Source organism: Orcinus orca, chromosome 21 (assembly GCF_937001465.1).
Source record: "Orcinus orca chromosome 21, mOrcOrc1.1, whole genome shotgun sequence".
NCBI lineage: Eukaryota > Metazoa > Chordata > Mammalia > Artiodactyla > Delphinidae > Orcinus > Orcinus orca.
In genome coordinates this window covers 14,400,665-14,425,396 of record NC_064579.1, presented here as the reverse complement: position 1 = coordinate 14,425,396, position 24,732 = coordinate 14,400,665, and the positions used below count along the sequence as shown (strand labels likewise).

At 43.5% G+C, this 24,732-nt stretch overlaps 1 protein-coding gene across 3 annotated transcripts in view; it reads left to right on the top strand.

The window, feature by feature from the left end:
* The window catches only part of DLC1 (DLC1 Rho GTPase activating protein), a 404,638-nt gene extending 384,934 nt beyond the window's left edge, over nt 1-19,704 (top strand). For all 3 annotated transcript variants that reach the window (XM_004277160.4, XM_004277161.4, XM_004277162.4), the window contains 11 exons: nt 4,357-4,420; nt 6,140-7,563; nt 8,039-8,215; nt 10,655-10,814; nt 10,924-11,122; nt 12,790-13,003; nt 14,758-14,872; nt 16,478-16,696; nt 17,499-17,716; nt 18,448-18,621; nt 19,360-19,704. In XM_004277160.4, coding sequence (XP_004277208.1) covers nt 4,357-4,420; nt 6,140-7,563; nt 8,039-8,215; nt 10,655-10,814; nt 10,924-11,122; nt 12,790-13,003; nt 14,758-14,872; nt 16,478-16,696; nt 17,499-17,716; nt 18,448-18,621; nt 19,360-19,480 — 3,085 coding nt within the window. In that variant the 3' untranslated portion in view covers nt 19,481-19,704. The remainder of the gene's footprint in view (nt 1-4,356; nt 4,421-6,139; nt 7,564-8,038; nt 8,216-10,654; nt 10,815-10,923; nt 11,123-12,789; nt 13,004-14,757; nt 14,873-16,477; nt 16,697-17,498; nt 17,717-18,447; nt 18,622-19,359) is intronic.
* Nucleotides 19,705-24,732: the final 5,028 nt, after the last annotated feature.

Here is a 24,732-nt window from a genome sequence, read left to right as displayed (position 1 = left end):
CGTCAGATCATGCATTTCACACATTTCAGGCTACTTAGTGAGCGTGCCCTCTGAACAGCAGCCACAGCTTAGGAATTCCTGGGTCATAAAAATATCACTGCAGCATTGCAGCCCAAAGGATCGTGATTAGATTCTTGAATTTCTTTTTCTTTTTTTTTAAATATCAGTTTGAAACGTAGTTACCCTCTTCTGGGGATAAGGGCATCCTCCGTACTTTGTGATTTACACTGGCTACACTGGCTCTTAACGCCATCAGAGAAGCTGCCTCCCTTTAAAAGGAGTAAATCTATACTCTTAGATCTTTTGCGAAAAGAAAAGCCTGAAAACAACTAGACCTTGATCTCTTTGGATTCTGCAAGTGTATTCTGATTCGGCTTCAGTTTCTCTCATGTGTAGAATAATATCTCATAGGTTAAATGTAAGAAGGAAATGCAGTGATGGATGTCAAGTGCTTTAAAAATTATTAGGCCTAAAACCGACACCCAGAGTTGAGTATGTGGAGAAAGGCTTGAGGTTGGGGTCAGAATTCACAGGAACAGTCATCAGCTTGTTTGTAATGGAAAACCCAAGGTCTCTTGTCCACGTGTTCGCATAAATAGACTTCTCATGGCAAATGATTTTCCTTCGAGAGGGCTAAACAAATGTTCTGAAGAAAAAGGTGGGGACAGGCATCTTCCTTGAAAATGCACTACAGGTCCTGAGCTGTCAGCAGAGTAGTTGAGGATACTTGTTTAACTGATGATGTGATATTCATCTCATCTGCTTGACTGGCCTCTTCCATGTACTCTCTCAGCCCGTGAAATTCAAAGGGCCAGCAAATCTTGAATCTACAGTGTTGTTTGAAATTTTGCCTTGTCATTTGTCAAGTTTTTTTCTAGACGGACGGACTTTTTTGTAGACCTCCATCTTTTGCCTTGTTGAAATATTTTGAGCAGTTGATTTTAAATATATACGGTAATATAGTTACAAAAACGCAGCTGAAAAGTTTTACCTTAATAAAATATTATTAAATATTTAATATTTTTACTTTAAGTAAAACATTTTTAGATTTGTTTTGAACGAAATAATTGTTACATGGTTTCTCTTTCCTGCCGCCCCCCTACCCCAGCCCCCCCCCCACACACACGGATGGAGTACTCCCATGTGCACACTAGTATACACTCCCATGTTCTGCTTAATGATTATTATAAACATTCATGTACTTATAACTTTTGCAGATCTTAAAGCTCCTTTGATCAAAAATCTGGTAGGAGCTGATCTCTTAAAATAGTCTACTTAGAGCAGAAAACTTGTAGCTTAATGTTTTCTTGAGAATGTTAATGATACTGTCTTCAATAGTTAGTAATGACCAAAAGTTGTAAGTATGCAACCACTAGATTTTTGGGGTATAGATTGCTAACCAACATTCTTACACACACACTTGTAAGGGATAAACGTACTTGTTTCCTTGGAGAGATTGGCTTTTGTCCCAATCTTGCTAGCTTTGCTGTATAATCCAACCCTGAGGATAAGGCCCAGATTCTGAGAGTATCACATTCAGTATTAACACTGGAGGAGTAATTCGCTTGTCTTGACGCGTATACAGGTGATAATGCAAACTGTGACCTACTCTTACAATACCTTTTATGAAATATTCTTTCTCTTTATAGCTTCTGAAAAATATCCCATCTCGCTATCTTCCTTTGGGATTACAACTGACTCCTATGAGTACAGCAAAGAATTATGCAAATAAGGTGATAATCATGTAATGACAAATAGATATCCGTAGTATCATCTCCAGTCTGCACTTTATTGTAAAACAGCCCTTGAAGTGCCTAAGCTCTGTGAAGCAGCTGGCCGCATAGTAGATTTCAACTACGTTACTGTTTTGGTCCTATTAAAAGAAAAGCAATTGCATTATTGCCAAGAAAGGATTGGAACGATTTTTATTTGTCAGGTCTACTTGGGAAATCATTCCTTTTTCCTTTCTCACTTCTCTTCTGCTTTCCCTGTTTTCACTTGGAATACGTGAGGCCCAGATCCCCGCCTGCCATGCGTTTATCAGGGCGCTTGCAGCTCCCTCCAGCAAAGCTCTTGAACCTTTGATGGCTCACCCTGTGCTCCCTCCCCCCTCAGAGCAGAGCACAAGTTGCCCAGCAGATAAGACTGACACATTCCTGAGGAGCTGAGCCAGTGAGGGCCCTGTGGGGTGGGAAAGGCCAGGGCTTCTGGACAGACAGTGGGAGATACCAGTGCTCTGCCACTCACTGGAGGGAGCCGTACTTAGGATAGAAGCTGCTCCCGTGTATCATCACGATTAACATTTATTTTAGAAAGGAATGCAGAAGGTATTGTTTTTGAGGGCCAGAGCCACCATGTTTTAGTCATGTGGCCTTGGACAAGGTTTGTGTCCACTCCAAGCCCCCATTTCCTCATCTATAAAATGAAGATAAATAGTAATATCTCTACCATAGGGTTGTTGTGAGGATCAAGGCGAAATAACACACATGAGGCTCCAGGCGCAATGCCTGACCTAGAACGCGGCCCCGACTCGGCAAGCCAGAACTACTACCTCGTGTCCGTAACGTCTCTAAATCGGTAACACCCCACCACTTTGGAGGTTCCTAGGGGTCAAATGAATCCCACGGAGACCTCGGGGAATAACTTCTGGGCTTCAGTCTCGAAGCGCCATTAGCTGGGTGCTACGGAGAGAAAGAGGTAACACTGACCTTTACAAAAATGACCCCCTTGGCCCTTTCCGTTTGACTCAAGTCTGGAGCTTGTGAAGCAAGTCCCTCCCCCACCCCTACAGGCATCCACGCCTAGTAAACTGGGTTATAAACACCCCTTAACCATTACAGCCCAAATGATGTCAAATGGGTATTTGATTAACAGGTCTGATTAATGAAACCCAGACCTAAGACTAGCTGTGACCCTCCCGATTCTTTAAATCTTAAAAACATTGGAGAACTAAAACACTGTGGGTAGAAGTCATTTAAGTAATGGATGCCCCTTAGAGAGGGACTTTATATCCACTCGTTTTAATGTCTGTGGATTTTTTTTTAGTTATTTTGTTTTCTTTCCCTTTCCATCATGAGAGAGAATTTTCCTGAACATAGGTGCTCTGGGTTATCTTTGTTTATCCTATAAGCAGGCTACCACATAATCTGTGAAATCAAAGGCAGTCTTATCAGCAGGCAAAAATACTTTCTACCCTCCTGCATCCAAGTTGTTAGACAGGCTGCAAGAACAGGATCAGAAAGATAGAGCCTTGAAGAGGACTCATGGTCAGTTTGAGTTTGTGTGAATTAAATGCGCTTGTCCTGTGGAAGTGGAAGAATTGCAATCTTAGGAAAAATTGGAAAACTGATGGTACCAGACGGCAGATAGGTTAAAGGTCCGTTTGAGGAAGACTAAGCGATGATCATCTGGAAGATGTTAGAAAGAACTGGGGCTTGAAAAGCTGTCCTGCAGACTTTTACGTGCCATTTATTCCTGCACGTGTAAAGGGCTTCTTTTTTTCAGCTATTTCATTACTTACCATTGAGGTGGGTTTTGTTTTGTTTTGTTTAAGTACTTCATTTTCAGTGAAGCTAAATTACTTTCCTCATTTTAAATTATTACTCTTTGGCAGGGGTAAAAAATATTCAGAGTAAAAATGTGACTCCTTTTCCAAAGAAGAATCTGATTCAAGTGCTTATGTTTGAACTCTTAAAGATGTTGACCCTTGAAGCTGAAGTATACAGGTTTTTAAATCAGTCATTTGTGCTGTTGCTGCGGCTATACCACGCATTATCCTGTCCTGTGTGGGAAGTTGTAAAAAAGAATTGGGTGTTAAAGAGGGCTCACACTTCTATACAGAACTTACTGCATTTTTTAACAGGCTGTCTAAGGTCATTATTTGTCAGAGATTATTTTTATATTTGAATTTTGATTTGAGATAGAATACACTTTATTTACGAGCAACTCTGCTTGGTTCCTTGTTCATGTTTCTTTTTCTGTGAAAGAAGACATCACTGCCTTTTATTTGTTGGCACTGGGTGGAGATACCTAATGACTCAACCTAGGGGTCGTTGAAAGAATAACTGTCCTCATTGAGGGTCGCTTGTTCTGTGAGGAATAAGAGGCACCGGACAGAACCACCACAGTGTGCCATTTTACTATAAAATAGTAATATTAAATTTAAATGAGAAAACTTGTGAAACATAAATATTTTTAAACTATTCACTTTTTAAAGAAGTTTCAAGTACTCTTCTATATTATAGATATTAATGGATTCAAAGAAGCTCGATTAAACACGTCAGCTGTTTGGAAAAAATATTTATCCACCCATCAGTGGTTTCCTGTCTCTGCTAATGTTATTTCTTTGCTCTGTAGGCGTCTGAATACTTTAAACAAATGCGCGGTGATGAAGCTGGAAATTAGTCCTCATCGGAAGAGAGTGAGTATATAAAATGTATAGCATGGTGGGAGGAAAGGGGGCAGATCAAAAACTGGGTTCTGAATTTTGTGATAGATTTTGTCTCTCAAACTCTTACTTCCGTGGTCCAAAAATATCGACATTTTAAATGTTATAATCCAGTCAGGTTTACCAAAAGCTGTGTGGCCTTATGTAGTTGAAACCAAGAGCTGCGGCCAGCCAGTAAATTGTGTCTTGCCTGCTGTTTTTGATCTGAAAAGATCATCTGTGATTTTTGCCCCATTAGCTCAATGCCTATGACATATTAAACGGATGAGGCTTAAGGAATTCCGGTGGATTTTGCATTGCCTCCTTACAGAAATTAAAGCGGAAGTTCTTGGGAACTCTGTCTTCCCATATGTAACAGTAACTGTGTTTTGAAGCCGTAGGGATGGCAGTGAAGGCTGGCTGGTAGGATATGGAAGAATAATAGAGATTTGGAGGGAGAAAAGGAATGAGAGGAGGAAGATGGAGGACAGGAAATCCCACACATTCTAGTGAAATGGTGGCACGTAACTGATTCAGATGGTATTTTCTTCTGCGTATGAAATGTGAGGACGTCTTACGAGATCTTAGGAGAAGAGGCGGGTGTGGTAGTGGGAGTGAGTGTCACAAATTAGAGTAAACAGGAGTAAGTTTGGTCAAAGAACATATTTCTGACTGTTCAGAGTACCCATTTTAATTATCTAACCTACAGCAAGCTGCCTTCTTGGGGGAGTTAAACCTTTTAAACAAATGAGCTGGAACCTCACACCCGCTGAGCTGTGGAGAGGAGCCTGCGAGTCAGCGTTTAATGCTCTCCACTCACTGTCCTGGGAAACTCTGGTCACAGGAGATTCTCCACACCAGTGGGAAGGACATGCTTCACGCTGAACTGTGCCTTTTGAGATCCCGCCTCAAGGGCTTTGATGCAGTAGTCTGTCACATGGTAACCCTGAGTCCCACCGGTAAATCAGGCATCAGCAGCGGAGATGTTACTTCGTGTTCGTGAATGTTACGTGCTGTCAGGACTGGGTACTTGTGAAGCCTTGTTAAAAGGCTGGAGCCTGTCTGAGGTTGAAACGTCACAAGACACTTGTGGCATTAACTCTGGTTCCCGTGTTGGTGGGGGAGGGAACGAAAAGGAACAGGTAAGAGGCTGAAAAGTACCCACTGACCCACTGAAGAGATGGGACGGCTCACCTTGCTTTGTGTCTCCGTTAATCTGTTAGAGGAGATCTTGTGTACTTTTAGGGTAGCTAGAGATTTCGGTTACCCCTCTTCTTAAAGTGTTTGAAAACCACCATTTTAATGGTGGGAATAAAGGGAATATAAACACATACTATCAACAGACAGCAAAATTAAAGGCAGACCAGAGGGAGTCCTACCCATTGCTAACTCCAGTTCAAAATATTTTACATGCCTGGAATTTTCACAGATCTCAGAGGTTTCCTCTGTGAGCAATTAAAGAGCAGCCTATAGATCCCAGTGTCTCCATTAAATAACTCCTATTTCGCTTGAAACACATGGTCAGGCTTCTTCCTGTTACATTCTTTACATACATCTTGGTTATTTTTAAAAAATAATAAAATAAAGATGCAAGGGGGGAAGTGACACGGCTGGCGTTATGATCAGTCTCCTGGCCCCTGGCCCTTGGCGCACATACTGCCCCCTGCGGCCTGCCAGTCCCAGGGCATGAGCGGTTCCGTTCTGTCTCTGCAGAGTGAGGATTCGGACGAGGATGAGCCTTGCGCGATAAGTGCCAAATGGACTTTCCAGAGGGACAGCAAGAGGTGGTCCCGGCTTGAAGAGTTCGATGTCTTTTCTCCAAAGCAGGACCCCATCCCTGGGTCCCCAGACGATCCCCACCTGAAGAGCGCCCCCAGCCGTGAAAGCGTGCTGACGGACCTCAGCGAGCGCCAGGAGGTGGCTTCTGTCCGCAGCCTCAGCAGCACCAGCAGCCTCGCCACGCAAGCGACCCACCTCGGGGGCGCGGCGACGGCCCGGACTAACTCCGTCACCAGCGTCTGCTCCTCCGGTACCTTCGTCGGCAACGATGACTCTTTCTGCAGCCTGCCCTCTCCCAAGGAACTGTCCAGCTTCAGCTTCAGCGTGAAAGGCCACGAGAAGAACACCAAGTCCAAGACGCACAGCCTGCTGAAACGCATGGAGAGCCTGAGGCTCAAGGGCTCCCACCACAGCAAGCACAAGGTGCCGTCCAAGCGGGGGCTGATCATCAGCGGGCCCATCCTGCAGGAGGGGGTGGACGAGGAGAAGCTCAAGCAGCTGAACTGCGTGGAGATCTCCGCCCTCAACGGCAACCGCATCAACGTCCCCGCGGTGCGGAAGAGGAGCGTCTCCAACTCCACGCAGACGAGCAGCAGCAGCAGCCAGTCCGAGACCAGCAGCAACGTCAGCACGCCCAGTCCCGTCACCAGGACCCGGAGCCTCAGTGCCTGCAACAAGCGGGGAGGCATGTACCTAGAGGGCTTCGATCCGTTCAATCAGTCCACGTTCAACAACGTTATGGAACAGAACTTTAAAAACTGCGAGAGCTACCCGGAGGACGCGGTGTTCTACATCCCAGAAGATCACAAGCCTGGCACTTTCCCCAAAGCCCTCTCCAACGGCAACTTCTCTCCCTCAGGGAATAGCAGCTCTGTGAACTGGAGGACTGGAAGCTTCCACGGCCCTGGCCATATCAGCCTGAGGAGGGAAAACAGCAGCGACAGCCCCAAGGAGCTTAAGAGACGCAATTCCTCAAGCTCCATGACCAGCCGCCTGAGTATCTATGACAACGTGCCCGGCTCCATCCTCTACTCCAGTTCCGGTGACCTGGCCGACCTGGAGAACGAGGACATCTTCCCCGAGCTGGACGACATCCTCTACCACGTGAAGGGGATGCAGAGGATAGTCAACCAGTGGTCGGAGAAATTTTCAGACGAGGGAGACTCAGACTCGGCCCTGGACTCGGTCTCTCCATGCCCGTCCTCTCCCAAGCAGATACACCTGGACGTCGACAATGACCGAGCCACCCCCAGCGACCTGGACAGCACGGGCAACTCACTGAACGAACCCGAGGAGCCCTCAGACATCCCGGAAAGGAGGGATTCTGGGGTCGGGGCCTCCCTGACTCGGTCCAGCAGGTAAGAGCTTTTCTTCCCTTCTCCACCCATTTTGAGGAGGAGGGATCAGGAGGCTGCTTCTGCTTGTTGCGTAGGGAGGTGGGAATAAGTCCGACATTCACAGCCACGAAAGTTGCTAAGGAAAGTGACAGACGGGGAAATCCTACCACCCTAAAAGAGTGAGCACTGTTCAGTGGGTACCAGAGCTTCAGTTTGGGAAGACGAATGAAGTAGGTTCTGTGGATGGATGGTACGGATGGTTGTACCACACTGTGGATGTACTTAATACTTAGTGTATTTACCTGTGCACTCAAAGTGGTTGACAGTAAATTTTACGTTATATATATTTTACCACAGGGGGGAAAAAAAGACTGGAATGGAAGTTGAGTCTTCTCAGTTCCTAAGATAAGAGGCCGGTGAGCGGCCCACTGCTGACTCTGCATCGACCCATTAAAAAGCTTTTGTACTCACTCACATTCCCCGCCTTCTCTCGCAGGCACAGGCTGAGATGGCACAGTTTCCAGAGCTCTCATCGGCCGAGCTTAAACTCTGTATCGCTGCAGATTAACTGCCAATCTGTGGCCCAGATGAACCTGCTGCAGAAATACTCCCTCCTGAAGTTGACCGCCCTGCTGGAGAAATACACGCCTTCTAATAAGCATGGTTTTAGCTGGTAAGGGTTTAAACTGTCCAGTGAACTGTATTTGAAAATGTTCTCAACCAGTGCTCTCCCAACACTGAGGATGTGACAGTTGCATCCTGGATCTTGAGTCCATCATCCTAATGCCGTCAGTTTCTGCGCTCTTGAGGCTACCTTTGACCCTGCTTAAGCCAATCTAGCTTTAGGGAGTTTCCATCAGGGCTGGTTGAGTTTTCAGTGCCAGTTGATGGGATGAGCATGCTCGACTCTTCCATCTCATTGTCCAGGCGCTTCCTTCCCAGTGGTGGGAATAGCCCACCACAGGCAAATACACGTACAGGATCAGATCATAACTGGGAAGGAAGGGAAGAAAACTGTTTAGGTCATAAGGTTGTGAGACCAACTTTGAAATGCTCCATGTACAGTACCTGGTTTTGTACCCCTCTTTGTGCACATTTTTAGAAATCATTTTTGATGTGAGTATTTGCAGCCTCACAAGAATCTACCTGAACTAAAGAGTTTAGTTTTGTTTTTTCCAACAGACTCTTAAGCAGTGGATAATCATTTTAAGGAATTCACCACTCTAAGATATCATAGACTAAAATAATATACGAAGATAAAATTCATTGAGCTGCCCATACTTTCAGAAGTATGGCCCTTGGTGTGTATGGTGTGAGATGCAGACTGTCAGGCTGGATGGGTCATGGATAGGACCCATTATGTGCATATTTTAATTTTCCTACTGAGTGCAAAGCAGAGAAATGTCTCTACATTGACATCCCAGCGCATTCTGCACTGTCAGCTGCGTATCCTGAAGTCTTTTCACCAGTCCAAGTGTTCATTATCCAGTTGCACAATTACCGCTCTTTATAAAAATGGAGAAGTGGCCCAATTCATGAGTAGCGCTCGGTAGCAAACCAGAGAGTCAGCGGAGCAATGTAACCCTTCTCTCTCCAGCTCCTCCCCTCCTTGGGACTCATAGTGAGGTTAACTTGGGCATCAAAGCATCTCCTGTTCAAAGGCTGTTATTATGGGAGCCCTGCTAAATACAGAAGTTGTTTGTTCTGAATGACAGAAATAAGTATTGACTGGTTTATCCCCACATGCTTCAGATTCTCGGTGGAGATCGTAATGTGTTCCTTGCACATTCCGCCGCTGGGCTTTTCTCCCCCGACAAAGCGAGTATTATGCACACTTATAGCCGTGATACCATATACTTAACTGTATGGAAACACAAATTTGGCTGTGTGCTTCAGTTTCACCTTTCCTAGAGCTATAAACAGTAACGCGCCATGGCTGTGGTGTAAGCACTCGAAAGTCAAGGCAGTCTGCCTCGCGCCGTGTTCCTCTGTGCTTCGAGTCAGGGTTTCCCGGCTGGCTATTTAAAACTGCATACTTTACGCTCTCATTTCTGGGTTGCCCCCACCAGCACCACCGAACCCTCAAGAATCTGAAAGTCCATAATACCTCCTGGGTTCTGGGCAGTTTTTCCAGTGAGTCCAAACCAAATGTTAAAGCCTCGCACTGTGGGAATCCACGGAGTGAGGAGAAATTCTACACAAAGTTCTCTTCCTGTTCGGCCTTGCCCTTTCTTGTCCCATTTAGAGAGGTCATTTGTAGAGCTGAAATTTCTGCTTCACAGCATTAAATGCATGACATTGGTTTCCTGCTGCTGCATATACTGCTCCGGCTGGACCTGGTGTCAGGACTCCAGGGAGCCTGGCGTAGGCTCACAAAACCCTCATTGTTCTTCTCCGGCTTCCTTTAGAAAGCTAAAGATGTCATATTCTCTGGGGTCATCAGCAGGAGAATTTATTTTGACTCCGGGTCATTAGCTTGGCCCCCACTGTTGAGCTCCGGAGTTGGTTCTCATTATGTCAGACCAACATCATGCATCTGCTGTTTTCTCATCCTGATCTTTTTTTTACCCTAAATACTTTGGATCTCATCGAGAACCTAGAAATGATTCTTGTCCATTTTCAGGACAAATAGGAACTTGTTTTTCAACTCTGTCCTGAAGCTCCTACGTAGGGTCTTGACTGTTCTTTTCTCCTTCTGTTCCTTCCTGTGCCGCCGTTCTGTAAGGAAGCCCATCACCTCCCTTAGGAACACAAACCCAGTTCTCAGAGTTACCAGTGGAAGGAGAATCCCCAACTGAGGAGCTGTTACTGGGCCTCACAGCCCCAACCCTTAGAGGATGTAGAACATCACTGTCCAATGGAACTCTCTGTGGTGGTAGCAATGTTCTATATTTGCCCAGTCCAGTATGGTAACTACTGGCCACAAATGGCTAGCGAGTGCTTAAAATGTGGCTGATACAACTGAGGAACTGAATTTGTAGTTCTGTTTGATTTAAATTTAAATAGCTACCTTACTAGCACAGATCTAGAGCCCACAGGGTTTAACTGCACAGATGGACAGAAACATAGACAAGTAAACATATCCCTCCAACCCCCAATATTTTTTCAATAGGGCTGTGCCCAAGTTTATGAAAAGGATCAAGGTTCCAGACTACAAGGACCGGCATGTATTCGGGGTCCCTCTGACGGTCAACGTGCAGCGCACAGGACAGCCCCTCCCCCAGAGCATTCAGCAGGCCATGCGCTACCTCCGCAACCACTGTCTGGATCAGGTGAGAGCCGCTGCCTGCAGGTCCCGCTTAATCATGGGAGTCCAGATGCATGCATCTTCTTCTAGTTTTGCAGTGAAAAAACGCTTAATGTTTTTTTTTTTTACAATAGGTTGGACTCTTCAGAAAATCAGGTGTCAAATCCCGGATTCAGGCTCTGCGCCAGATGAATGAAAGCACCATAGATTGTGTCAACTATGAGGGGCAGTCTGCTTATGATGTGGCAGACATGTTGAAGCAGTATTTTCGAGATCTTCCTGAGCCACTAATGACGAACAAACTCTCGGAAACCTTTCTGCAGATCTACCAATGTAAGTGTTCTTTGATCTTGACGTTGTTGGCAGTGGGGAAAAGTGGGGTCAGCTGAAACCTGTACCTCCTTTGATGTCATTCTCTTGGACCTACATGATGATCTCTTAGAAATACGTCATCGATTTCTTTCTTCCTTGCCTTCTTGTTTGTGGAACAGGTTTCTGTGTACCTGTTGAATAATGCAAAAATAAATTGCCCTCGTCATCATTCTCTAATTACCGAAGCAACTGTGCATTTTTACATTCTGATCCAGGAGCTCCGTTTTTTTCATTCGTTTCCAGAACAGTGTTATCTAAGATACTTAAAAGAGCAGATTCCGAGATCTCTCTCTCCGCCTTGTCTGTAGGCATTTCAGTTGCTTCACATTTCTCTAGCAGGGCCTGTTGTGTTTAAAGTTTCACAGGTGTCTGTGTGTTTTATCTTGCTGTAAAACGAATAAATAATCTTTTTCTGCTATTCATCTCAGCTTCTACCAGAAATACTTGGGAAAACAATACCCATGCCCATCTCACTTTTAAGTAAAGCTTAAAGCAAACAGTGGTCAGAATTAATGATCAAGATCAGGATTATAGCTCCTACAGCCTTGTGTTTTTCTTGGCTCAGTGTGTTATTACAGCAATGTAATTTAAAAGCAGCTTCTCTCAGTGCTTGAATTGTCTTTAGAACTGGCACGTGGGACTTTATTTTATGAGAAATGGAGTTGGTCTGGATTATTTCATTATTTGCTTCGTCCTTTCAGATTTTATGAAAACACAGGTCACATTTCCCCCACCAAGGTATTTGTTATACATTGTAACCATGGAGCTGTTTAATCAGTTTGTCCTATGGAGCTGCATTTGAGTGACTTCAGTTTTCCACCACACGCCTTTTAAAAGAAAAATTTGCCTAGTAAAGAAGACCTGAAAGTTGTGTTCCACATTTTCTACGTGTATTATTTTATTTATTTATATATAATACATTATAATTGTATTATACATATATATTATATAATGTTATAATACATTACATTATATTGTTATATTATATATTTTTATGGGTTTATTTCTCAAGCGTGTATTTTTATAGTAGCCTCTCAGTAGGGCTTTCTAAAACTTAAAGAAATTACTAGTTAAACATATCTGTTGTTTAAATGGAATATATTAGCAGCTTCCTTTCTCCATTTAAAGAATGAACAGATCAGTTGAAATTGGGAGAGTCCGCTGAGATGCTGAACATTTTGTAGTCAAGGTGAAGAAATCTCGGTTCTCATCCTCTTGTATGTCTTTGATAGGATTTCTCGTTGAAACTAAAGTATAGCCTATAATGTTCAGTAATTAAGAATGGTAAACTAGGAGTTTCCAAAAATTACTTAGAAAAGAAAGAACCGTAAAGAACTGTAAAGTAAAAGAGAAGAGCAGGCATCATCTGGAGCTGCACTCTGAGGTGGATTCAGGAGTATATTGGCGTTGTGGGTTTTTAAAACTTGTAACTCCTCCACAGGCAGGAAGCACTTGAGGGTGGTGACGCTGGTGGCCATCCCTAATTTCTTCCGTATTAACCTCAAGTACACTTTTTGCAAGTGCTTGTTCAGTGCTGGGCTGAGGTCTTTGATGCCGCTATTTGCTTTGGGACGTTTCCTTGCGAGCGTACATGGAAAATCACTGGGGCAAATGCGGGTGTTGTGCAGATGTGCCCAAGGACCAGCGCCTCCAGGCGATCAAGGCCGCCATCATGCTCCTGCCTGACGAGAACAGGGAGGTCCTGCAGACGCTCCTCTACTTCCTGAGCGATGTCACAGCAGCTGTGAAGGAGAACCAGATGACTCCCACCAACTTGGCCGTGTGCTTGGCGCCTTCCCTCTTCCACCTCAACACCCTCAAGAGAGAGAATTCCTCTCCAAGGTACGGGTCCAGTGAGCTGCGCACGTGCACGGTGAGACGCGCACGCGTAGTGTTGAGACGCACACGTGCATGGTGAGACACGCACGCGCATGCTCCGTTCTTTAGACAGAAGAAGCCTCCGTTTCCTTGTAGGGCTGTCCCTGTGTTTTTGTTGGGTTCGTACCCGAATCCAGAAAAAAGGAGCTTCTCCCTTGTGCTGCTTCCATTCTTTCTTCTCGGCCCTGGGGGCGTGACTTCCTAGACAGTCTAGTTTCATCCAGGTTTTGAGAGAGATGTGCATTACTGCTTTGCCGTGGGAGGTGTTTCCGCTGATCCTCCCCCCAGTGCTCTCTGTAACATTGTCATCATACTTTCTGCCGGCAAACAGACAAGAGAGTTTACAGACCTCAAAGACTGGGTGGGGAACGAGAGCCCTGCTTCCTTGGCTTCTGCATAAATAAAACCAAGCTGCCTTGGCTTCTTCAGTAGAACCAAGCTGCCGGCCTGTGTGGGAAAGTTGAAAGGAGCTGGATCTGAAATGACTAAGGATGACGTTGAGCCTCAAAGTTAAGAGTCAGCTGAGCCCATTGTTGCAAAGTTTCTCCTTAGATGTAGACAAGATCGAAGTGACTGTGGAGGTCCAGGAATCTGGAACATAACAAAGGCTCTTCTGCTCGGCACTTACTCTGTCCCCAGCATGGGGCTACACCCTGGACATTGATTATCATCTTTAATCCTCATAACAATCGTAGGAGGTGAAGCTCCTGTTAGTATCTATTTTACACATGAGGCAAGACTGCAGGGCAGGTCACTTGAGTAAGTATTGAATAACTTGCCTATGCTGATAGGAAGAAATGGCAGAACCAGTTGGATCATTTTACTTATATGAATATTTCATATAAAGGCCTCATGGTAAAGTGTCACTAACCCCTTTCTACTAAATTCATCCTGCTGATCCTTTTCCTCAGCTGTAAAGGAACTTGACAAATATTTCTCAGCTGTAGGGTGAGGCCTGGTTGTGCTAGTGAAGTTAGCTTTGCTTCTGAAAGCCATACAATGCTTAATTAACTAGTCCTGTGTTTAATGGGATAGAGAGCTAGAGGTGAGCAGAAGAGAGAGATTAGATAAGATTAAGACAAAAGCTCTAGGAAACAATAGACTTTTCTCTCACTGACAGGAGGGGCTTCTGTTTATTTACACTGGAAAGAATGATCCTGTTTAGCCCCTTGACAAGTGCCTGCCACCCACATACTCCTCAAAGCTGCCTTTCCTTCCTGCCACCCCACACGGTATAGACCTTACAAGCTGCCCTGTTTAAATAGGAACCTATTTAACGTGATGGTTTTAAATAACCTAGATTTCATCGGAGACAGTCTCTTCCATGTTTTCTGTGCACCAGAGTAAAGCTCTTCTTAACCACTTAATGACAAATAGCCTCCAGTGAAAGTCTTTTTCTCTCCTTTAGGTTTCCTCGAATAACACATTGATTAAAAATATATAAATACTTCGGGGCTTCTCTGGTGGCGCAGTGGTTGAGAGTCCGCCTGCCGATGCAGGGGACACGGGTTCGTGCCCCGGTCCAGGAAGATCCCACATGCCGCGGAGCGGCTGGGCGCATGAGCCATGGCCGCTGGGCCTGCGTGTCTGGAGCCTGTGCTCCCCAATGGGAGAGGCCTCAGCAGTGAGAGGCCCGCGGACCGCAAAAAAAAAAAAATATATATATATATATATATATATATATTTGAATCTTTCCCTTCCCTTATTTCTCTCTCTAGGGTAATGCAAAGAAAACAAAGCTTGGGAAAACCAGATCAGAAAGATTTGAATGAAAATCTTGCTGCCACTCAAGGGCTAGCCCATATGATTGCTGAGTGCAAGAAGCTTTTCCAGGTAAGGAGATGGGAAGTTTTGTTATTTGTCAAGGATGATGTAAATGAGGACAAAATCTTGGGCACCATACTTGTTCACATCTTTTTTTTTTTTTTTTTTGGCCGCACTGTGCGGCATGCGGAATCTTAGTTCCCCAACCAGGGACTGAACCTGTGCCACCTGCATTGAGAGAGTGGAGTCTTAACCACTGGACTGCCAGGGAAGTCCCAACTTGTTCACATCTTAACCAAAAGGTCTTTTCCACAGCTGAAGATTATATATGTAGTCTGAGAATGTCTTATTTATATATTTTATAATGTATAAGCTCATTAGAGCTAATATGTTAATGAACTTGCCTACCTCCATACCCCTTTACTTAGAAAGCAGAAGTAACAAATTATCTGAAATAAATTCTGTATCTGAGATGCAGCCGCTATGGAAAACAGTATGACCATTCCTTAAAAAATTAAAAATAGAACTACCTTAGGATCCAGCAATTCCATTCCTGAGTATATCCAAAGAAAACAAAAGCACTAATTCAAAAAGATACATGCACCCCAATGGTCATAGCATTATTTACAGTAGCCAGTGGAAGCAACCTAAGTGTCCATCAACAGATTAATGGATAAAGAAGATGTGGTGGGGAGGGGGTGTGTGTGTATAAAATGAAATACTACTCAGCCATTAAAATAAAAGAATGAGGGGCTCCCCTGGTGGCGCAGTGGTTGAGAGTCCGCCTGCCGATGCAGGGGACACGGGTTCGTGCCCCGGTCTGGGAAGATCCCACATGCCACGGAGCGGCTGGGCCCATGAGCCATGGCCACTGAGCCTGCGCGTCCGGAGCCTGTGCTCCGCAACAGGAGAGGCCACAACAGTGCCCGCATACCGCAAAAATTAATTAATTAATTAATTAATTTAATTTAATTAAAAAAAATAAAAGAATGAAATTTTGAATTTTACCATTTGCAACAATAGGGATGGACCTGGAGGGTATTATCCTTAGTGAAATAAGTCGGGCAGGGGAAAACAAGTACTGTATGTTATTGCATTCATGTGGAATCTAAAAAAATAAGACAAAGAATGAATATAACAAAACAGAAACAGACTCACAGGAATAGAGAACAAACTAGTGGCTTGAAAGGTAAGAGGGGTGTGGGGGGCAAGGGGAGTAAGAGGTACAGACTACTGTGTATAAAATAAATAAGCGACAGGATATATTGTACAGCATAGGGAATATAGCCCATATTTTACAATAACTTTAAGTGGAGCATAATCTATAAAGTTTTTGGGTCACTATGTTGTACACTTGAAACTATTGTAATATTGTAAATCAACTAACTGTACTTCAATTAAAAAAAATCTGTTTTCGTCAACGTACACCCTATTTTAATCACTTACTCTCCTACTGTAACTTTCTAAAGAAGAGGACCTCAGACAAAAATAAGCTTTCTAGGTACCTTTATGAAGGTGATCTGCTTGCGTCGTCACGATACCACATGAGGTCGGCAGGGACGCTCCTCCATCTGTTGGAAGCAGGGGGACTGGACTGCTTGCACTGCCTTGAGGATCTTGCCGCTTCCTCTGATGGGCAACAAACCTCCTTTATGTCTCTCGTGTCCCTCCCAGGTTCCTGAGGAAATGAGCCGATGTCGAAATTCCTACACCGAACAAGAGCTGAAGCCACTTACCCTAGAAGCATTAGGACGCCTTTGTAATGATGAGTCAGCCAGCTACCAACACTTCCTCCAGGACTGTGTGGACAGCCTGTTTAAAGAGGTCAAAGAGAAATTCAAAGGCTGGGTCAGCTACTCTACATCTGAGCAGGCTGAGCTATCCTATAAGAAGGTACGTCATCTCCCCGTTGTCAGCCATCTGAATTCTAGTGGTCAGGACTTGGGTTCATCAGAGACGAGATACCCTTTTGCCAACACAGTTCTCCTTGGGGATCTGTCACCCATTCCCTTCCTTATAGAGCTAGGCAGCCAGGTGATCCCTATTCCCCAGGTAAGAGTGGAAACCAGTTCAGTGAGGAACAGTGCTCATTGAACATGTGTCAGGGGAATCAAAATATCTAGTGAAATCCTTTGGTTCCACAGAAACACACTAGAATTCCCTGGAATGTTTTACTAATGGTATGGGGCCTTTGGGCATTTTGTGACGTGCCTAGATATTTCCATCATTTGATTGGAATCCCCTTGGGCTCTCTCCTGTTCTCAGTCACTCTTCTCTTGGCCCTTTAATGAGCAGGGAGTGCTGGGTGGGTGGGTGGTTAACCTGAAAGCCCCTTAAGGGCAGAGGCATCCTGTATTGCTTTGCATGATAGGTGCATGGAGGTATTTGTTGATTTGTCTCTACCGCCTTGAGTAGAAACAATGAGAGCAGTCGGATGGCCATGCAGGCTTGGGAGTGCAGATAAATCTTAGTTTTATTACATTGACCCTAATATGGGTCCCAGGAAAACAGATACAACCGGAGATGATGCCAGCAGTACTATTTGCTTTCTGGCCTGATCGTGAATGTACTTGCGGTCAGCAGCCTATTAAAGCCAGAAATAAACATTAGGACGAGGTACCCAGCTAGTAGTTTGCCTTCAGAGACTAGGTGTGTGGGAATGGTCTCAGCACTGACGAGTACATCGTCTTTTCAGGTGAGTGAAGGACCACCTCTAAGGCTTTGGAGGGCAACCATTGAAGTCCCTGCATCGCCTGAGGAAATCTTAAAGCGCCTACTTAAAGAGCAGCACCTCTGGGACGTGGACTTGTTGGATTCAAAAGTGATTGAGATCCTGGACAGCCGAACTGAAATTTACCAGTATGTGCAAAACAGTATGGCGCCCCACCCCGCTCGGGACTACGTTGTTCTGAGGTGAGAGCTTCCGGGCTGATTACTGCGGCAAGGGTGAGCCTCTGTGGCACTGAATGTTATAAGATGCCAACATTATTTAAAATAGAACGTTTGCTTCCAGAAAAGCGTTGAACCCTTCCAACTATGAAAAATATATCCTCGTTTATTCCAACAGCGTGTCCGTCCCTGAAAATGGTTTGAGCTCTTTTGGAACCGAGCTCAGAAAGAGAGGCACATTCCATTGAACGTGTTCAGTGGTAGCTGATTTTTGCCCCCTTTAGGGTAGATTTTCTCGTTAGAAACAGCTAGCGAATGCAGAAGCCAGGAAGTAACATTTGGGTCCCAAGTGAGCTGTGGTTAAGGCTGATTCATACGTGATTCATAAATTCTCTGAAGATATCATTGAAAGAAGAATTCCAAAAATCTTTGAGGAAATGTCACATCATTAGTCCAGAACTTCTCCAACGGACTAATATTTGGATGTCCATGTTCTACTACATTTGTGAAATAGAAAAAGGGTTTTCAGACCCACTTCAGATTGGTCCTCTTTCCAAGAACTGACTGTGTGAGCTTAAATACCACTGCAGAAGGGGCTCTGTTGAAGTTAGTCATTCAGGAGTCCTTGCACAAGGATGGATGCATGGCGTGGCCCCCATCCTGCCCTTCAGCTGCCTTCTCTAAGAGTGAGGCCCCGTTTTAAACTCGGCTTCCAGGAAACTCCATTTTTTTCCCCTCTCGTTTTGTCCCTACAGAACATGGAGGACTAATTTACCCAAGGGAGCTTGTGCCCTTTTATTCACCTCCGTGGATCACGACCGGGCCCCTGTGGTGGGAGTGAGGGTCAATGTGCTCCTGGCCAGGTATCTAATCGAACCCTGCGGGTCAGGGAAATCCAAACTCACCTACATGTGCAGAGCTGACTTAAGGTATGTTCTAGTGCTGACTTTTTTTTTTTGTTGTTTGACATCTTGAGTGAATACATCCCTGCATCTTGGATGCTCTGTGAAGAGCGGTGCTTATAAAGTAACTCCTTCATGTTTCTTGGTCCTCTGGGTACCACTTACTAATTTCCACCCCTTAGAGAATATGGTACTAAAGCAATGTGGATGTGGTGGTTCTGCCACGAACTTAAAGCCACAGGAAATGAGAGTTCGAATTAGCAATCAGATGTTTCTCATTGTATATTCAAAGAGGTTTGAATAATGTGACATGCCCTTTTAGTAATTAATTAGACCTATACTTTGTGCCATAGATCAGTGCGAATTCTTATCAGAAAATGAACGAAATGCAGCAATACCAACAAGAAAAAAACAAACCTCTAAAAACTTTCCAAAGTGGCTCTCCTGTTAAATAAGTCCTCATTTGAAGTCTTTACAGCTCTGTACTGCAAGTATCTGTATGGTCTGTTTTTGTTCTACACGCCAGAGCTTTCTTTCCTGAACAGTTTCACTCAGTATCTGCACTCAATATGTTGTTCCTTGAGAAACTTCTGGTTCCAAAAGTGTAATGGAGATGCCAGCAGATTACTTTGGAATAATAAGAGGGATCTTTGCTCGCACATTTTGCTGATCAAGAAATAGAAGTATATTCAGAACTCCCTTCAGCTGATTCAGGGTTTTCCAACTCGAATAATTTATTTGCGTTTCCTTTCCTGTCTGTCGTAGGGGCCACATGCCAGAGTGGTACACGAAATCTTTCGGACATTTGTGTGCAGCTGAAGTTGTAAAGATCCGAGACTCCTTCAGTAATCAGAGCACTGAAACCAAAGACACCAAATCTAGGTGATTCCTGAAGCATGTCCATTATCTGGGCCTTTGTTTCTAGAACCCTTGCCAGTCCTTGGAAGATTGGGTTCAGTGTCTGATCCTGAAACAAAACTACAAGATGGAGTGTGGGAATTGACTATAGTGATTTGATACATTTTTAAAGCTGCTTTCTATTCGTTTAAGGTCTGTATTATGGACCTTGACTGGAATATATGACTGTGCAAAAAAAAAAAAAAAAAAGTATTCCTATTCGAATTGCTTCTGAGAAGCAAAACTATAAATACATTAGGGAAGATAATGAAGAGACGTCATTCTCTTGCGATGTCGGTGTCTGTGTACGTGTACCTATGTCATTTTCTTTGCAGTGTGTGGAGGGACTGGTGTATCCACTGGAATAGTTGGTCCTCTTTGACATATTTTCTCGCTGAGAAGAGCAAAGAAAGGTTTGCACAGAGGGGTGTGTGTATGTGTGTTTGTTGCTGGTCGAATGGCATAGATGTGTAAGTTGGGCTACAGTGTCTGGCACACTGAGACACCTCCAAGAAGGATCGTGATGCATCAGGTTAATACCCATGGAATTATCCAGAAAGTGAACCCATTTATTTTGGGGTGTCAGACAACCCACCCTTGTCTGGTTTTTTTTTTTTTTCCTGAGTTAGTAAACACTTTCCGTCTCCACCAACCTCTTCTTTACCTTAAAAGTGATTGTAATAAATTTACTTGGATAGCCCATTTTAAACACAGTTTGTCTCTAGACCTGATTGCAGATAGCAAAGTTGTTTTTATCCAGTACAGGTGAATTCAGGGATGGAAATTCCCCCTTGCTAGCTCCAAAGCACAGTTCTGTTTTTTGGTTTTTAAGTTGAGATGTGAAAACTGAGCACTCTTAACATCTACTCCTGAATCAAATATCAACACCTTTTACGTGTCCGCAAATTCTTTGCATTTCCATGTTAGGAGAAGCTCTTTAAGGCACTATGTATGGGAACACAGGAAACTGTGTCCCAAGGAAACCCTTGTAAATTTAACCCAACCACAAAAGTTGCTTGTTGTTATGGTTATTAACAGCATTTTTGAAAGCTGCATATGTTAATTGGATTTGTCCTTCTCAGCAAATAGGGGTTTTTTTAAATTTTGTTTTTCCTACATTTCTTTTTCTTCTCCTTTATGAAGCCCCTGGAAATATATTTTAGTAGTAATGGAAAGTAGTAATCACAGTAAAAAACAAACAAACAATCAAAAACACACTAGTGCAGGGCTTTGGAGGGGTGGTCTTTATACAGGTTTTACTGTAACGGTAAAGGTTGGCTCAAAAGACAGTATTAGTGAATTTATTTTATATGGATCAAAAGTGAATAATGTATGAATGAGAGTTGTAAGAAGGACTTTTATTTTGTTATAATTTAGTTACCATTGTCAGTGTTATTTCAAAGGTTCTTTGAAGAATTAGGGGGCAGGGGACAGATCAGAGTTTAATTTGAGTATTTTGGATATTAGCGTGCCTCATGAAGATATACTTGTATATTCAACCTTAATGGCTTTGAGATTTGTAAGAGTATATGTTGTATATACCATTCTATTAAGAAACATGTACGCCTACCTGTCCACTGTGCTTTCCAACACAGATAAAGCATGATAAAGATTATTATTTAAAATATACTTGTATTTATACCTCAGATATTCTTTTGGATTTTGTACCTCAAGGCTTTTTTGGTTTGTTTTTTTTTCTGTTTGTTTTTTGCTAATGTAAATACACTTTACATGAATACAGTCTAAGTGAAAAAAAAGTAAATAAGAGGTTTATAACTTGCTCTATATCTGTACAGAATATAATCAATAAGTGCACTATTAAATGTTTAAAGTAAGGGAAACGTCTGGCCTGCTTTCCACTGTATCACATCTCACTCCCACCCGTAAAGCCACAGACGGCAAGGCATACCATCCTAGCATCAACTAAAATGAGAATACAGATTTGCTACAGGAAAAATCGGACTGCAAATCATTCCAAGGCCAAACTGCAACTGAGCCACTCACTAACAAACAGGAAACCCTGGTGAAGGTTCAGGAAGCACAGAGATGCTCTCCAAACAAAGGTCTCGAGGAAACGATACTGAGAAAGTTACAAGAATAAGCAACAGCAACCGAAAGATGCTCATGAGCAAAGCCAAGGTCACCGATTCATTCCACAAAAGGTCTCTTTCCCACTGTTTGGCTTTCCTGTTGAAAGGATTCCTTACATATTTGACCAGAGGAGAATGTGAAGGATGTGAACATTTTCAAGAACTCTGCTTTAAGCCACCTAAAGTGATATTGCCACAACTTACTAATTGTGACTAATTGCCTAGGTTGTAAGCTCTCTGAGAGCAGGGCTCTTCTACACGTCTTTATAATCCCCTACAGCAGCTTTCAGTGTTTTGTACTTGTAGGCACCTAATAAATTTATTATTTGCCAAATGGAATTGATTGAATCAGCGTCTGTTATTTGAAAAGGAAGAGAAGCTAGGATGCTGTCTGTCTTAAGTCCTCACTTTGGTTCATCAATGCCCATTTTGAGATGGCAGAGACTGGAACTTGTTAAACCTAGTGAAATCTTAAAGTTCAAAAACTGGCGAAGATGACATAGATATTCTACAGAGATGCTCTGGATTCTAAATTAGAGAGTTCTTTGTGCTGGAATTTCAACCAGTCTCATTCCTCCGATACAATGTGATATGCATCTTAGATTTGATTTTGACAAATACTCACTCTGGGCGTAGTAAAGGAGAAAAACCAATCTCAATATAATTTTTTAAAAGACACACACAGACCAAAGCCTTTTTATTTACTTCTGCCTCCAGTCCTGGTTTCCTCAGAGCCATATAAAATGGAAAATCAAAATGTCTGAAATACCTAATAATTCAGTTATTTGCACAGCTCTGGAGTCATGAGTTAGTAATAGGCTACATGTGGTTACCAGGATGGAAGAGATGCTCTCACGGGCACCCAGGTAGATTCAGATTGCTTTGGTCACGACCCATTTTCCTATTTACCTCATTTAGTCAGTTATTCCAACACCTATTTATATTTAGCTCACACAGTGCTCAGACCTGAAGATTCCAAAGTCCTGAAAATCTGCCCTCAGAGATACTAAGATAGAAATGATAACGCCCTATCGCATCCTGCCTACCAATTTACAGACGGCATAACTTGGAAGATTCTAACAAAATTAAATGGATTCTTAAGAGGGTTTGTTTTTTTTTTTTTCCCCTCCCAGGGCTAAGGGGAACAGCTGAGATTTTGGGAAAGTAAAAACTGAGGAAAAACTAGGGAAGGTAATCCATATCGGTGCTTTTCCAACACCCCTGGTTAGGGGTGTGTGTGTGTCCAGGGGAAGACAAAGGCAGTAGAGAGGTGTGTGGGATGTTATCGTTACGCTCACGGGTCTTTATGCCACCTTTGTCCACTTTTCACACGCACCCCACAAAGCATAGGTATTATCCTTCTAAGGACTATGGCCTTGACTTAGTGACGAATTAAGGTGCCCAGAGCCAGAAAGAGGAGCTGAAATTCCAGCTCAGTACCTCTACCCCAGACCGTCTCCCATCTGCCGATCTTTCTCTAATCCGGAGGCAAACTCACAGTAAGGGCCGATTCACTCACGTTGCATCAGCATCAGAATTGGGAAGAATGCAAGGAAAAGGAAGATCCCTAACAAAATAACCACATTAGTCAAGGTTGCCAAGAAATTATTCTGTCACCCGATTACTGAGATGCTTAAGGAGAAATTAAGGAGGTCAAGATAAAGGTGAGGCCAAAGTGTTGTTTCAGGTTGAGAGAATTTGTAGTTCTGTTTGCAAATTGAATACGTGATTTGCAGTGTACCGAGACTCCAGGGATGCCTCCCTGTGAGGCATAGGACCTGCTCCTCCCCACCTGCAAGCGCAGAACGATCTGACGTGTGGTCAGATTGCAACCCACCCAACCCCTCTGAGCTTGCATTGCTTCATGGATACAAGGGGCATAACTACTTACAGGCTTCTTAATCTGCAGCCCAGGACCAGAAGGCCGGTCCTGTGACTTTCTGCAATTCGTCGTGCTGCCCACCACACAAGAATATCATGACGTGCAACTGACATATCTGTGAAGGTGCTTTGAAAACCAAGAGCTATTGAAAGGTAAAGGAGCCTTCATGAAAGCAAAGTGGAATTTAGCCCAAATGCTTTTCCCCACCTGCCTGTTGAAGCATACATAAATGATTATAAAGCAGAAATCCTAAACAGTGAGATCATGGCATGCATGTCATCTTGGTGTTCCATCAGGATGAAATTTGCCTACGGAATTTAAATTCCATTTGCCTAAGGAATGCAAATTACAAAAAACCTCAAAGAGCCTGTGGCAGGGAAAGCTCAGGTAGGTCTGCGCAGTTGCAGTGAAATTGGGCCCATTCTGCAGGGAATGATCAGTTTTTTTCAGACTGGGAGTTTGCTAAATCATGTTGGCAGCGGTAGCCCAAAGTAATTACCCTCTCTGTGTATACACAGTTCCCATTAGAGCAGCCGGTTTGCCTGTCTGGACCCAAGGCTGTGTTGACAACTGTAGTATAAACACCTCTTTGCAGAGATTTTTCATCTCATTAGACTTAAAAAAAAAAAAAAATGAGGGCAAGAAATGTTGTTCCTCATAGGGGATTTTCATTTCTTTCTCTTTTCCTATCAAGATACAGAGCACTGTGGAAAGCAAAAGCCTTACTCTTTTTATGACTCATCATCAGCCATGATTTGGTGATGTTGTTCCCACAAAAATAGTGACTTGTTCCCATAAAAATAGTCTGATTCCTAAGGAAAATGTTTTTCAAAGCTCTGTAGGTTACAGGTACTTGACAAATACAAACGTGTTTGGCTCACATCTGAGAGGACTTGCTGTTGAGCTACCATTTATTAAGCCTAATAATGTGCTAGGTACTGAAATATATGCCTTATTCAATAATATTACATTTAAATCCCATAGCATTCCTTTGAAGGAGAACTTATTAGCCTCCTTTTATAAATGAAAAAGTTTAAAGAGGCAGGAACGCTTAAAGAAATAAAGTAGCTATGTAGTATCTGCAAAGGGACTCAAGAAATTCGAGAACAGCACTGCATGGCAGAACACCCTGCTCTAGTGCATGCGGCTCTTGTTGAAACGTGGCAAATGAGACTAAGGATCTGGATGTTTCATTCTATTTAATTTTTATTAAGTTAGATTTAAACAGTTCTAGGTAGCTAGTGGCTACTGGACTGGACAGTATAAATT